At 34.8% G+C, this 14,465-nt stretch overlaps 1 protein-coding gene and 1 long non-coding RNA gene across 4 annotated transcripts; both read left to right on the top strand.

The window, feature by feature from the left end:
* The first annotated feature begins 2,494 nt into the window (after window positions 1-2,494).
* Window positions 2,495-6,533, top strand: LOC109110150. The gene is made up of 4 exons (XR_006157289.1): window positions 2,495-2,575; window positions 3,527-3,547; window positions 3,654-3,713; window positions 6,429-6,533. It is a non-coding gene; the product is annotated as an uncharacterized LOC109110150 (long non-coding RNA).
* A 2,926-nt stretch (window positions 6,534-9,459) lies between these two features.
* On the top strand, window positions 9,460-14,104 carry ak2 (adenylate kinase 2). 3 transcript variants are annotated; one of them, XM_042745529.1, is made up of 8 exons: window positions 9,460-9,659; window positions 11,041-11,166; window positions 11,281-11,391; window positions 11,503-11,597; window positions 12,994-13,066; window positions 13,153-13,348; window positions 13,468-13,505; window positions 13,907-14,104. In XM_042745529.1, the coding sequence occupies exons 1-8, from the start codon at window positions 9,561-9,563 to the stop codon at window positions 13,949-13,951; spliced, it is 783 nt and encodes a 260-aa protein (XP_042601463.1). In that variant the 5' UTR covers window positions 9,460-9,560; the 3' UTR covers window positions 13,952-14,104. The 3 variants fall into 3 exon arrangements, with proteins under 3 accessions (XP_042601463.1, XP_042601466.1, XP_042601464.1); XM_042745532.1 differs by lacking the exon at window positions 13,468-13,505; XM_042745530.1 differs by lacking the exons at window positions 13,468-13,505; window positions 13,907-14,104 and having other exon boundaries at window positions 13,153-13,389.
* Window positions 14,105-14,465: the final 361 nt, after the last annotated feature.

The following is a 14,465-nucleotide window of genomic DNA, read 5'->3' as shown; positions in this document are numbered from 1 at the left end:
AGGCCAACAATTCACTAAAAATGTTTTTATTTTTTATTGGTCTTATGAAGTATTCTAATTTGTTGAGATAGTGAATTGGTGGGTTTTTGTTAAATGTGAGCCAAAATCATCACAATTAAAAGAACCAAAGACTGTGTGCAGTCTGTGTGCATTAAATTTATTTAATACACCAGTTTCACAATTTGAGTTGAATTTCTGAAATGAACTTTTCCACGACATTCTAATTTATTGAGATGCTCCTGTGTGTGCCACCTCTATAGTACAACGAAGAATTTTGTTCTTTATGATTTCATTTGATCGGTCCTATTATTGTAATTGTATTTATTAAATCTAACCCATTTATCAGGCAGTAATGTTAAATGTGGATGAATCTGATAAGTGATGGTTTGGTCTTGGTCTAGTCTTGGTCTCGCCTACAAGTGGTCTTGACTACAGCACTAATGTCCAGTCAGCTTTCACAAATTATAATTTGATCCAAAATTGTAAATTAATAATACTATTAAACTATATAAAGAAAAGTACATAAATTCAATTGAACGAGCGTCTGTTAAAAGAAAAGTTCGTTAAGTTCATTTTAAGGTGACCACTACGGTGTACAGGCTGATGTGAATATTATTTCATTTCAGGGTCCGTGTATCTTTTGGTCATTTGATTTTTTGTTTAATATTGAAAGTAGAAAAATGAGAAACGGCTCCTTTTTCGTTTTTAATTTTTTTGCAAAAAACGAAAAACAAGAATTTGGCTTAATTTGTAGTTTTTCTTTCAGGGGTTGAAAAATGAATAAACAGCTTGAATATTCGATTTCTACACGTGGGTGGGAATTAAACGCCCCTTTCTGCTGATTGGTCAGACAAAAAAAAAGAAAAAAAAAAAAGATCAAACTGTCATCAGTTCTTCTGCAGTTCCTCGCGCAGAATACTAGTCCTCTGCTGCTGCTGGGGGGGATTTCATAGCCTACCATATTTTCCAAACTGTAAAGTCACTTTTTATCATGATATATCTGGTGATTTATTCTAAAATGATTTAAATAATGCATTTAACGTCAAAATAACCTTAATGTAGACTTTTAAAAATAGGCGCATCAAGCAGCCTACTAGCTGTGTATTGGTTCATGTTTTGCGGTAAAGCAGTGCATTCTGTTGTTTTCTTTATTTTTCAACGGGACGACATTTTGTAGTCATTTTGAATGTACACAAATAAAAATATGCATTTTACCATATGACTATAAATGACAACTTATTAAATTATTTCCCCTCTTGAGGAACAAATCCATGCAGGTGAACATCAACTAATTCTCAATATTAATTAAATAAACTGTTTAGATTGCTGCATATTTCCTGTGCACTTCAATACTTTCTGTTTTATTTAACTAGGGTAACTAGTCAGATGTTTTTCTAAAGGCTTATTAGGTCTACCTTCTTTTTTTCCGAAACACACAAACAAAAATGTCCTGCTCGCACTTACCCATTTAATGGCAGAGAACGGTGACTTTCACTTTTCATTCTTTAAGCGGATGCAAATCTGTTATAAAATAATATGCATCTCGTGGCGTATGCTATATTCCAAACGTTCTGAAGGTATACAGTAAGGTTTGGTGAGAAACAAACCAAATGGCAATTAATTACATTTATGTAAATCTTGTGTTACATTCCTGTGTGCGAGTGCACAAGTGTCAGACTAAATCAGACTACAGTTACTTTTTTATAGATTACACTGTTAGACTTTGCCGTAATTTTACAGTAACTTACCGCAAAAAAGCCCAGTAAAAATACCATTTATATTATTTACGGTAAACTACTGTAATATGCACTGCATTGTGGGGTATTTTGTATGAATTTTACAGTAACTTACTGTATATGGTCATTTACAGTACTTTACTGTTTACGCAAAAGCAGTAGTGCTACTGTAAATGAAGAAGACAGATTTCTATACGTTGTAATCATTGCCTTTGTCATTGTGCCCACAACTTGTATTACTCATAGGGCTATATGCATATTGTATTAATTTTTTAGGCCTATTAAAATGTCATATGATATGTGTTTTTTATAGTTTTTTTGCGTCTTGTTCTGCAGATGAAAATCATAAAATCATTCTCATTTCACACACTGGATGTTAATTTTAATAGTAGCATTTTCTCCAATAAAAAACAACAACAATACTACTACTACTACTACTACTAATAATAATAAAAATTATAATAATAATAATAATAATAATAATAAATGGAGCAGAAACAATAGGGTCCTCTCACCATCGGTGCTCGTGCCCTAATAATAATAGTAATCGACAATTGGGTTCCCATACAGGCAAATAGGCATTTTTTGTGGTTAATTTTTATGCCCGGTAAAAGAGCACAGGTGTGGTGATATTTAAATAATAATAATAATAAAAATAATAATAATAATAACTTTGCTTAGACCTCACAAATTTTAAATGTTGTTGCTCACGTGCAAAGCCCGCGCAACAACTGGCAGAATGTAAACTGATGTTTGTGTGACGTGTCGAGTGCGCGCAAAACTGACGTCTCTCAGAGTGGATCGTTATACCTTAGACGCCAGCTGCGAGTTTTTCTGAGGTAAGTACTTTTTTACTTGACAAATTTATTTTATAAGTTACTTTTACAACGTAAACCATTACCAATTCAATTACATATAGCTAATTTATGAAGAAAGTAAATAATACAATCTAATAGGCTATTATTAACAGGGCAGTCTGAAGGAACTTTTAGTTTTCCTCAAAAACTGCCGCTTTCATATCCCATTATGTCATACAGTTGACTGACTGCCTTTTCCAGATGGACCCAATGTAGTCTTTACACAAACAATGGTTTTCCGTATTTTTTACGACCAGTTATGGTATATTTTACTCGTCATTTAAATGAATGCCGTTAAATGTGTGTGACGTTAGACTATTTAAAGTAACGTTGGCGCGAATTCTCAAACGCTCTCTCGCTCGCAGTCTCTCTCCCCCAGTCCACCGCAAGCAAGAGCACACTCAATTGATACTGAAATAATGTATTGGCGCAACAGATTTGGCAAACGCTCCAGTGTATATTAGTGCTTATTTGTGTTCACTCTCTGGAGAATGGCAAATTAATCTTACAACGCGTTTTGCAGCGGTGAGCATCAATGTAGCCATTCACAGACATAACGTTAGTTGTCTGGTCTCTTGAACGCAATGACCTATCAAAGGTGTTCAAGTTAGTCAGAATCTACTCACTGCTCATAACGCCATTTTAATTCAGTGCCGAATTATGCAGGCTCGCGAATTCTTCTCATCAACAAAGTCTAGACACGATGTGTAAGAGGTTTATTGGACCGACAGCCAATTGAATGCTGCAAACTGTCTGGTTCACCGTGCGATTCACTCTGCACGTGACAGAAATATGACATGTTAAAATAGTAACGCTTTTAAAGCAATGTAAAGGCAGACCAATAGATTAATTTAAAAATATTCATTGCAAAATATTTTAGATATTCTATGCTAATTATTGGTTAAAACTGATTTTCTTCTCCATTTTTTTCAGTGTTGATTGTCATCTGATTGTGTAGTGATCCCAGATCTGTGATTTAATATGTTCATATATTCATTAGCCAAAATCATTGACGAAAAATAAAGTTTCTTCTTTTTGTTCTCTTTCCCTGTGTCAACAGGAGCTAACTACAGCCCAAAGGCTCTTTTAAGAGCCACAAGCACTGAGGATCTTTGGCTTTGTAAGTATATGTTTTGACTATCAGATGCAGTGGTTACGTGATTAACATAGAGTTGTAATGCATAACTTGCAGGGCTTTACACTTACATTTCTTTTTAGGAGCACTTAGGTAATTTTTTTGATTTATTTAACCTTAATAAAAATTAAATAAAAAATAAAGTAAAACCCTGCCCTCTATTTAATATTCCGTTTCACATGGAAATACTTCACAACACTGGAAAAAAGTTGTCTTTTTACACCATCACTCTAAGTTGAAATCTTTTTTTTTCTTAAATAGAAATTATTTTCAATATCTGAGAATCTTTTCTTTTTTTTTTTCTTTCAGCCAACCTCGACCAAGATGTCGGTTTGCGCAGGAGATGACATTGCCTACCACACCACGGGTGATCATGCTAGGTATGAGAAATAATTGTTGAGATTTCTATTACAAGAAACAATTTAGCTGAGGATGTCTTTGTTTTAGTGGAGTAGTCTGCTGTTTGCAACCACTGGATGGTCAGCATTGAGGGGAAGGTCCGTCTATGAAGCTAACCAACTTCATAAAACTTTGCCAGTGCTCGTTTCGCTGTCTTTTTCGGCTCCTTTTATGTGTTTCAATCTGGAGTATCAGGGAGTCAGCATCCACTACACTGGAGATGGTACAGAGGTGAGTAATTCTCACAAAAAACTTATGTTACTTATGGATTAGTTAACCCAAAATTTTGTCAAAAAATTCCATGACCCAAAATTCATGTATATCATGTATTCACACCCCATTTCATTCTTAACCTGTAGACTTTCTTTTGTAATACAAAAAGAAGATAATTTGAAGAATGTTTATTATTATATATATATATATATATATATATATATATATAATATATAGATATATATATATAATATATATATAATATATATATGCTGGTATCTCGTATTTTACGGACTATAAATCACACTTTTTTTCATAGTTTGGCTGGTCCTGCGACTTATAGTCAGGGGCAGGTGCGACTTATTTATCAAAATTAATTTGACATGAACCGAGAGAGGGCTGTAGACGGTAATGTTTTTCTTGGTTCTTAAATAAATGTGACTTATAGTCCATTGCGACTTATATATGGTCTTTTTTCCTCGTCATGACGTATTTTTGGACTGATGTGACTTATACTCAGGTGCGACTTATGGTCCGAAAAAAAATAAATATATATATATACAAATAATAAAAGTAATTCTCTTTCATGACTCCCTGCACTTAAACAGACAAATTTACAGAAATTTATCTTAAAATGCAAAAAGGACATTAAAATGTAAACACAGTCGGTTATGGCTTAAGTAAACAGTAGAGAAATAATGCATGTGTATCATTATATTGGAGCCGTGCATCCGCACTCTCTTAAAGTGACACCAGGGCCTAATAGTCCTGCCTGCTTTCTGTGTTTGTAATTGTCAGTCAAACTACAAAAGACAAAAAAATCACTCACTGCTCTTCACTGAATAACGTTTTTGTAACTCTTTAATAAGGATTAACCTTTATTTAGATAATTTGCAGTGTTATTTTATATTTGATTACTTTATTTAATTTCTGGACCTGAGAACTACTGATTGACCTACCTGAAAACCCTTAAAAGCATTATTTAATTTGTATATTCGTTCTATTGTATATATATCTATTTGTGTTATTGCTTGTAGATTAATTATTTGTTCTTTTTTTAAAGGACAAGTTCAGTATTTTACACTTAAAGCCCTGTTTTCAGATTGTTTCTGATGAAATAGAACAGTTAAGATTGAAATTTGAACACATGCTGCTGGCCTAGAGAATTTTCGGTTTCTGTGGTAGCACCCCCCCACCTCCACAATGGTTCCATATGGGCACTCGGGAACAATCCTTCCTAAAATGCATTAAAACTTTCGTTTACAAAGACTTGAAACTCTGTTGGAAAGCATCTTTTGCAGTGATTTTTTTCTGTGAGCATATCAGTGAACACCCCTGACCCACTCAGTGAGTTTCACGTCTTTGTAAATGAAAGTTTAATGCGTTTTAGGAAGGATTGTTCCAGTGCACCTATGCAACCATTGTGGAGGTGGGGGGTGCTACCACAGAAACCGAAAGTTCTCGGGCCAGCAGCATGTGTCCAAATTTCAATCTTAAACATTCTATTTTCATCAGAAACGATCTGAAACAGGGATTTAAGTGTAAAATACCGAACTTGTCCTTTAATGACTGTTAACTTGTTTTTAATTTATATTAGTTAGTATTGTTAGGTAGTTGTGGTATCGAAATTGTAATTGAGAATTTCACTGGCTATCTAAAATGTTGGTGTCATAACCTTGTTAATTACAATACAAATTTTTTTGTTATCAAAAACAATAACTATTCCATTAATTTATTACCTAAATAAAATGTTTACGCACTACTTTATCTCTGTGTATGATTTAAAGTGGGCAGAATGCTGGATCTAACGTAACTGTTGAAAGTAACTGTCAATTTGTCCCTTCCGGTCAAATATTGCAAACTTTCTGCAAACAGCAACAACAGTTTTAAGTTGTCAGTGCTTGCAAATGACCATGGTATAAAAGCGGGATTATCCATGGTAGCTGTGCATTAAATGATTTAGGGTCATTTCGTTTTGGTGGTTCTTTGCCTCCATGTCATTAAAATCGATAAATGCACAGGGCCGCTTTTAAAGATGACTACTGTATGTGTTTACTATGAACATTTAAGACCTGTGTTTGTTTTTAGATTCTTTGTCAGGATCAATCCTGAAGAGGGCACAAAGTGCACTGCAAATTCGGTACAAGCCGTAAGACAGGTGGAACTGTACAAAGAAAAGTTGCAACCATCAACTCCGGGTAGCAACATTCCTGCAGAGGCTTACGGAATTTGAATGGAAGACTGCAAATTAGGTAAGTTTCTAATGCAGGGCTGGACTGGGACAAAAATTTGGCCCAGACAGGCCACCACAATCAGTCAAACACCAACACCAGTACACAATCTTTGCAGTTCCATTAAATATGTTGTTCCAAACCTGAATGAAATTTATTTATTCTGTTTGAACATAAAAGATTATATTTTGAACAATGTTGGTAACCAAATAGTCCTTTGAATTCTATGGTATGAAAAAAAATAAAATACTATGGAAGTCAATGGGGACCTGTTCATGTCTTAGAGACAAAACATGTAAGATTTATATCACATGTGTGCGGTGCTACCAAATCTGGTGCTGGTGCTATACAATCTAGTAGACTTGCTGTGCAGATTGTGTCTTACCCAAGGATGTACAAAAATAAACAAAATTGTTTTGTGTTTGTGTTTGTTTTGTTTTCCTTATTTATTTATTTTCCCCCCTTTCTACCTGTTTCTCTCTCTACTTCCCATATGCAGAAAGGAATTGATGCCACCTGACACCAGTGATCTGCTGTGATTGGTGGAGTGGAAGTTTGGAACTGTTTTGAAGTGCTTTTTTTATTGTGATTTTTATTTTATTTTATTTGTTTTGTAACTTAGTTTTGTTTTAATATTAGATGATTTGTTTTAAAATAAAATTTTTTGTTTGACAAAAAAGCACAATAAACAATATGTTGATGTACATGGACTCAAGTCACTTTTTTTGGAATTTGTTAAATTCAATAGCATTAATGTAAAATATAAATATAAAATATTGTAAAATAAATTACAATAAAATGACTAATATACTGTAAAATGAAATTGCAGTAAGGGAATCATACTGTAAAATTAAATCACGGTAAGGGCATCTTACTGTAAAATTAAATTGCGGTAAGGGCATCTTACTGTAAAATTAAATTGCGGTAAGGGCATCTTACCGTAAAACACATTTACAGGTAAGCTACTGTAAAGGGGAACTTTACAGTAACTTACTGGCAATGGTGCTGCCAGTAAGTTACCGCAAAAATACGATAAAAAGTTTAACAGTGTACATTTTGTTAATGGAATTGGTGTTGATGATTCATCGTTTATTGATTCTCTCTAATTCCTCTTTTTTTTTTTTTTTTAATATTCCTTTCTAAAATAGTCTACCGCTTATATACACTCAGAAAGTCTTCCAGTTTGTGGACATTCAATCCGTCATTAATCCGGTGGCTATACAGCATTTGACCAATGAGTTTACAAAAATAATTTCAGGTTTAAGAAGTGTTTCAACATTGCATCACCTACTGATGAACGCATTATTTTTTATTTTAAATGATCACTCAGTATGTTAACCATGTATTATTATGTATCATTGAAAGGCTTTTGTCTTTCAAACTCATTAAAATGCACAAATTCTCATTATTTCTTATTTGCAGACATTCTCAAACTCTTTGTCCTCTGAACCCTTTCACCTAACATATTTACTTTAAAGGGGTGGTCAATCAGCAATTCTGTAAAAGACAATATCTCCCTTGCGTTAAACTTTGAGCATCGTAACTTTGCAGATGTTTTTTATGATCAAACAGCAACATTACACACTAAAGTTAAAAAAAGTGAAATCATAACCAGTGATCCTTTAAGTACCCTCTGACATAGAGGAATGGTCATATGGCACAAACAATGAAGGTAAACATAAAATATTTCATCTTTTTTAGTAAGTGTATGATTTATTTTAATTTTACAACCCCCCCCCCCCCCCAGTTCCTTTACGAACCCCAATTTGGGAAACCCTGACGTAATATAATGTTTAATGCACTTCATGTTGTTAATTACAATGAAAGGAATATATTTTTCTCACTATTTGTATTTTTACATCATTATGGTACAAGATTATCCTGTTTAAATCAGTGTGTGATAACTACGTTAGGTCAAAAGTAATCAAAAAGTAATCTGACTATATTACCTAAAACGTGAAATGTAGTGGATTAGTTACTGACTACATTTTTTGTCATGTAATTTGGAATCAGTAACGGATTACAATTTGTAAGTAATCTACCCAGCTCTGAATATACCCAAGGTCAAGCATTACTCTTTCCTTTTTGTATTAGTGTTTTAAAATATTTATTTTGAAATAATTAATAATATTTATAATAATAATAATTAATTACTTAATTAAACAAACAAACTTACTGGGGGACCAGGGTAGGAGATAGCCTGCCCTGGCATGCCCAGCTGATGCAAAGCATAGAGAATTTATATCTTCACAGAAGAAAGCCCTAGGCTCTGCCACAGAACAGGTTGTGTCGAGCCATTCATTTGTCTGGTTGTTTGATGAGAAAAAAGATTAAATGTAGTTGCAATAAAAAAGTTTAAGAATCTGTACAACTGCTGCTGCAGCAGAGGACTAGTATTCTGCCGCGCGGAACTGCAGAAGGACTGATGACAGCATGGTTTGATTTTTTTTTTTGTCTGACCAATCAGCAGAAAGGGGAGTTTAATTCCCGCCCACGTGTAGAAATCGAATATTCAAGCTGTTTATTCATTTTTTTCTAACCCTGAACGATATTTTAATTTTACATTTTTATGATTTAATTACTTTTTTTTGTTTAATTTTAAAAAACGAAAAAGGAGCTGTTTTTCATTTTTCTACTTACAAAATTAAACAAAAAATCAAATGACCAAAAGATACACGGACCTTTCAGACACGGATATCTTCTTTTTCCTTCTCTAAACTTTCACATCTCCTTGGTGTGCGATGTGTCACTTCAGGACAAATTCCGGATATTAGACGATACTGAGGCATTCGATTTTATCCAATGAGCTCGCGCTGTGGATAAACGGCGTGTCATTGGCCAATCAGGTGGATCGGCTTTGCGCTAGAAGGCGGGGCTTTGAGTCCACACTCAGCAAACGGAGGCGTTACTACTTCCTTTCCGAGCGAGTTTGCGGACGCAAAGTGTGGAGTGGAGAGAAGTGTCCTTAGGTCGTTTACAACTTGTAACCATGGCCCCCAGCACGCAAGCGAATGATACAGTCTCCGGTGTAAGGAAAGGCATTCGAGCCATTCTGCTCGGCCCGCCCGGCGCGGGGAAGGGGACGCAGGTGAGAGCTCGTGCGAATGGCCGCGTGGCTCATTCTGATTAAACTGTCCAACAGTAGCGGGATTGAGAGTACTGTGTTGTAAAGGGATAGGTCACCCAAAAACATCAACCTACCCACATGGTGTTACAGACCTATATGGATTATTATTTTTTCTTTCTGTGAAATGAAGTAGACACTGCTGGAATGTTAAATGACAGCCTCGGTCACCATTCACTGTCATTACGTTTCAGATGACGTCATAATGTACGTGTAACGTTAGTGTTTGGCTGTTCATTTAACTGTACTAAACCAAACGTTTGTGTACTATTTAAACCGTCAGTGTGATTGTCTCTTTAACACCTCAGATGATGCTTTCCGATCAGATTATTCATTCAGTGCAAATGTGGAATTATTATTAATATCCCTGTCACTCAGATCATTTGAGCTGATTAACATGACTATTAACACGTGAACTGGTGAACACTGGGAAAATTGTAGAGCTTTCTGTCCTGCTGGGTGATAGTGTAACTCAACAGATAGACCATAAAGAACAGGCATATCAGCAATACTCTGAAATACTGCTTGCTGATATTAAGCAATGTTTGCTGCACATTTTTGAATGTCAGTAAAAGTTCAGACTTGGCTTATGAATGTGGTTACGAGAGAAAAGCGATTGAGTTTTATGGTTTTGTTCATACAGACACTAGGATTTTAAGATATTTTTTTTTACAATAAGTCTCTTATGCTCATTGAGACTGTATTTATTTGCTTAAAAATACAGTAAATAAAGTACTATTGTGAAATATTATTACAATTCTAAATAACCATTTTCTATTTTAATATCTTTTAAAATGTAATTTATTTCTGTGATGGAAAAGCTGAATTTTCAGCAGCATTACTCCAGTTCTCAGTGTCACATGATCCTTCAAAAATCATTCTAATAAGCTGATTTTCTGTTCAAGAAACATTTCTTATTATTATCAATGTTGAAAACAGCTCTAATATTTTTATGTGGAAAATGTGATAAATGTTTTTTTTTTAATGAATAGAAATACAGTGCTTTTTTATTGACCTTTTAGTAGCAGTGTAACAGTCTTTTCTGTCACATTTGATCAATGTTATTGCATACTTGCTGAAAAAGCTATTCATTATTTTATTTAAAAAAAAATTACAGATCTCAATTTAATGATTTTTTTTTTTTTTTATTCAATTATTTATTTCAAGACAAATGTTACCTATAAATTTTAAGTTTATGGATTAATTTTTCCCATGAAAGGTTATTAGATGAACAAGTGTTTGGCATTTCTTATATTCTAAATGTTATTTTATGTAATGTATCTGACGATTATTTTTTTATTGTTTCTGAGTTCATTCCATAAATGTTTAATTTCGGCCTCCACAGGCACCCAAGCTTGCAGAGAAGTACTGTGTGTGTCATTTAGCTACTGGGGACATGCTGAGGGCCATGGTGGCATCTGGCTCAGAGCTCGGTCAGCGGCTTAAGGAAACCATGGATGCCGGCAAACTGGTAAAATTAATAGATGTTCTAGTTTTTATATATTTTTAAATTTGTTCCTCTTCAATGTGCATTTTAGGTTGGAGGGATAAAGCCCTGAGTCTTTGTTTTGTCATCTTTCCTTAAGTGAGTGATGAGATGGTGGTGGAGCTCATAGACAACAACCTGGACACACCTGCATGCAAGAATGGATTCCTGCTGGACGGTTTCCCCCGCACTGTCAAGCAGGCAGAAATGGTGAGGACAACTGACATTATAAATAGGCGCAGAACTCTCTGAAGTACTGAATTTAAAAATGGGAGCCCAAGGATGCATCAGTCAACCTGTGCCTCTCTTTCTGATTTCTAGCTGGATGGCCTCTTGGAGAAGCGTAGTGAAAAACTGGACTCTGTGGTTGAATTCTCAGTTGATGACTCTCTGCTAGTGCGCAGAATTTGTGGGAGGTATGAAGATGGAGGGTCCTGTACATTTGGAGCTTAGTATTGTAGCCCAACACCGCTAATGTGTTCTGATTGCATGGTTTGATTTCATGAATGCGGAATATACTGAAAAGATGTCACTCATTTCAGGAACAAGAGAAGACATGTTTTCTAGGTAGGACATAATAGCTGTCAAACACTTTTGTTTCTGTTGTCTTTAATGGAGGAGGTGGCAGGAAATTTTTCCTTTCATGGTTTTGATTGTATTTTAAAAAATAAAGTGTACCTCCTTACTTCCTCCAGTTAGTAAGAATCGTAAATTATGAAAATGACTCTTTTAATTGTAAAAATCAGTAATGGACAAATAACTTGATACACAAGTAATTGATACATAAATCAGTTACTTAAGTAAAACTATAGACACCCTAATAATATATTACTTCTATAAAAGAATTAGTCCTCATTTTCAGTTTTACTTTTTTTTTTAGTGAACCATGTTTATTTATTCTAGCCTGTACTAGACAGATTTATAATAATAATAATAATAATAAAGATTCGTGCAGACATTTAATATTTATTTATCTGCAAATAAGCAAGCTTTTCTTCTTACCAAAACATATTATGCTGTATAAAAGCATTAAATTTGAATATACTCAAATATCCATTTAAGATAATGAGAATTCAAGTATGCAAACATGAGGAAATATGAAACTTGTGCAAATATGTGGCGATAAATCATATGAAAATACAATGTTCAGACATCCCATGGGGGAAGATGTGTTCACATTTTACGAGAAGTGCTATGCAAACATACTAGTTTCGTACCATTTGAAGCTACCACAGCAGGGGGAGGATGCATGGGCGTTATTAGCATTATTTTTCCTTAAAAAGCCTATCCTGTACAGACGGTGACACAGAAATGCAGATTTGTCCACATTCAAGCATTTTATTAAGCTTAAACAACTTGCCATATTAGTTTCCAAATAACAAACTCTCATGATGGCAGTATGATTTTAATTTTCAATAGGCTGATCCATACTAAAAACTCAGCCTTAGTAACACACTTTAAGTCATCAGTTAAGCACACATTTAAGCTCCCGGTTCTTGACTCATTTTGACCGGATTATTGAATCAGTGAGTTGTTGATTCGAGAACGGCTGCGTTCGGATCAGTGAACCAATTCAACAAGAAAGAATTAGCTCATTCACAAATCTGACATGATCACTATTGCCTCTCAGAGCGGGTTGCATTTTCTTCAGTTCATGATGGTTAGTTGAAATGAAATGTAGTAAAAAGTGGAGTAAATGGAGTAAAAAGTATGATTTTTATACTTTGAATTTCTCACAGTAAAAATACTCTGATAAAGCACAGATGCTTGAAAAATGTACCACCACTGAACATAATCCATTTCATTCCTCAGACTCATTCATCAGCCCAGCGGCCGGTCTTACCATGAAGAGTTCAAGCCTCCAAAAGAGCCAATGAAGGATGATGTGAGAAACAAAAACTGTCTTATTCTAATTAACAGGACAGCTATGAGCATCGTTGTAGAGGTTTGGTCTGATCCATATGTCCACAGGTGACCGGAGAGCCTCTTATTCGCCGTAGTGATGACAACGAGACCACTCTGCGCTCCCGACTAGAGTCCTATCACAAGCAGACGGCCCCTCTAGTGCACTACTACAGTGCCCGCGGCCTCCACACTGCTGTTGATGCTTCTCAGTCCCCCGACCTCGTCTTTGCCTCCATCCTTGCTGCCTTCTCTGCTACTACCTGTAAAGATCTTGTTTATTTTGTCTGAATCATCTCTACATCCACTCTTTTCTTGTATGCATTATAAACCCTATTTGTTGCCTTTTATGTTTTGTGTTTGTCTTCGTGAGTTTGTCTTTAGACATGGTTTTGATTCATCTGCTGCCTGTTGTACAATGGGTAACGGAACTCTTTTGACAAAAAAGCCTATTAATTATTAAACGCTGAATGTAGAACTCAAGCTAATTGTAATGACTTAAGATCAAATACAAGTTTTAATACCAACTGATTCGGTTATAAGCGTCAATATAATGAAAGCATGTTTTTTAACTCTAACCAGACACCTGTAAAAAGGTATGGTTCTGTCACTTGCACTATTTCCACAGTGAAATGTGATCATTCTTAAGAGATCTTGTAGTAATGCATGATATCCAGTAGAGGTCATGTGAATGCTTGGTTTAATTGCTGAATGGAAGAAGCTTCTTTATTAATTGCTTTATTAGCTAATATTTATTAATTCATGTTCTGAGTTGAGTCATTAATTTACTTGTGGACTTTTTTTTCCTTCTTTTTTCCTGCAGCTGTATGAAATCCAGTTTCTCCCATCCAGGTTGATCCAGATGTGAAAATAATGGATGGGGGAAAGGGGGAGCTGGAAGTGACTCAGATGTTTATTTTGATCATTCCATGTAGTGAATGTGTTTTGTAGTGAACACAGATTTAACTGAAACACAGTTGATTACCTCCAATAAACATGGGAGACTATTTTCTATACCTTTCATGAAGAGGTTGATTCTTTGTGTTTCTGTATTACTGTCCCAGTGCCCAGATTTGACATCCACTTCTCAGTTTGGTGTTACTTTGAAAACACTTTCACAAGTTTGTAACACAGAAGTACAATGATAATCTGGAATAAAAAAGAGAAGCAGACTTAGTACATCAGCTGATCAGTGTATGATGTGCATTACAGGGTTCCCCTGGTCATAGACAACCTGGACATATCAGGGAATTTTGAAATAATGTTTTTCCAAATCTAGAAAAGTCAAGGAAATTCCGATAAACATTTTTTTCATAAACAAATATTTAATCAATATTGCTAGATAGTGCTTTTAAGCTGTGTGAGTGTGTGTGTGTGTGTGT

This window comes from Cyprinus carpio, chromosome B19 (assembly GCF_018340385.1).
Source record: "Cyprinus carpio isolate SPL01 chromosome B19, ASM1834038v1, whole genome shotgun sequence".
Lineage (NCBI taxonomy): Eukaryota > Metazoa > Chordata > Actinopteri > Cypriniformes > Cyprinidae > Cyprinus > Cyprinus carpio.
Note: the sequence above shows the minus strand (reverse complement) of the source record. Positions and strands in the feature narration are given on the sequence as shown.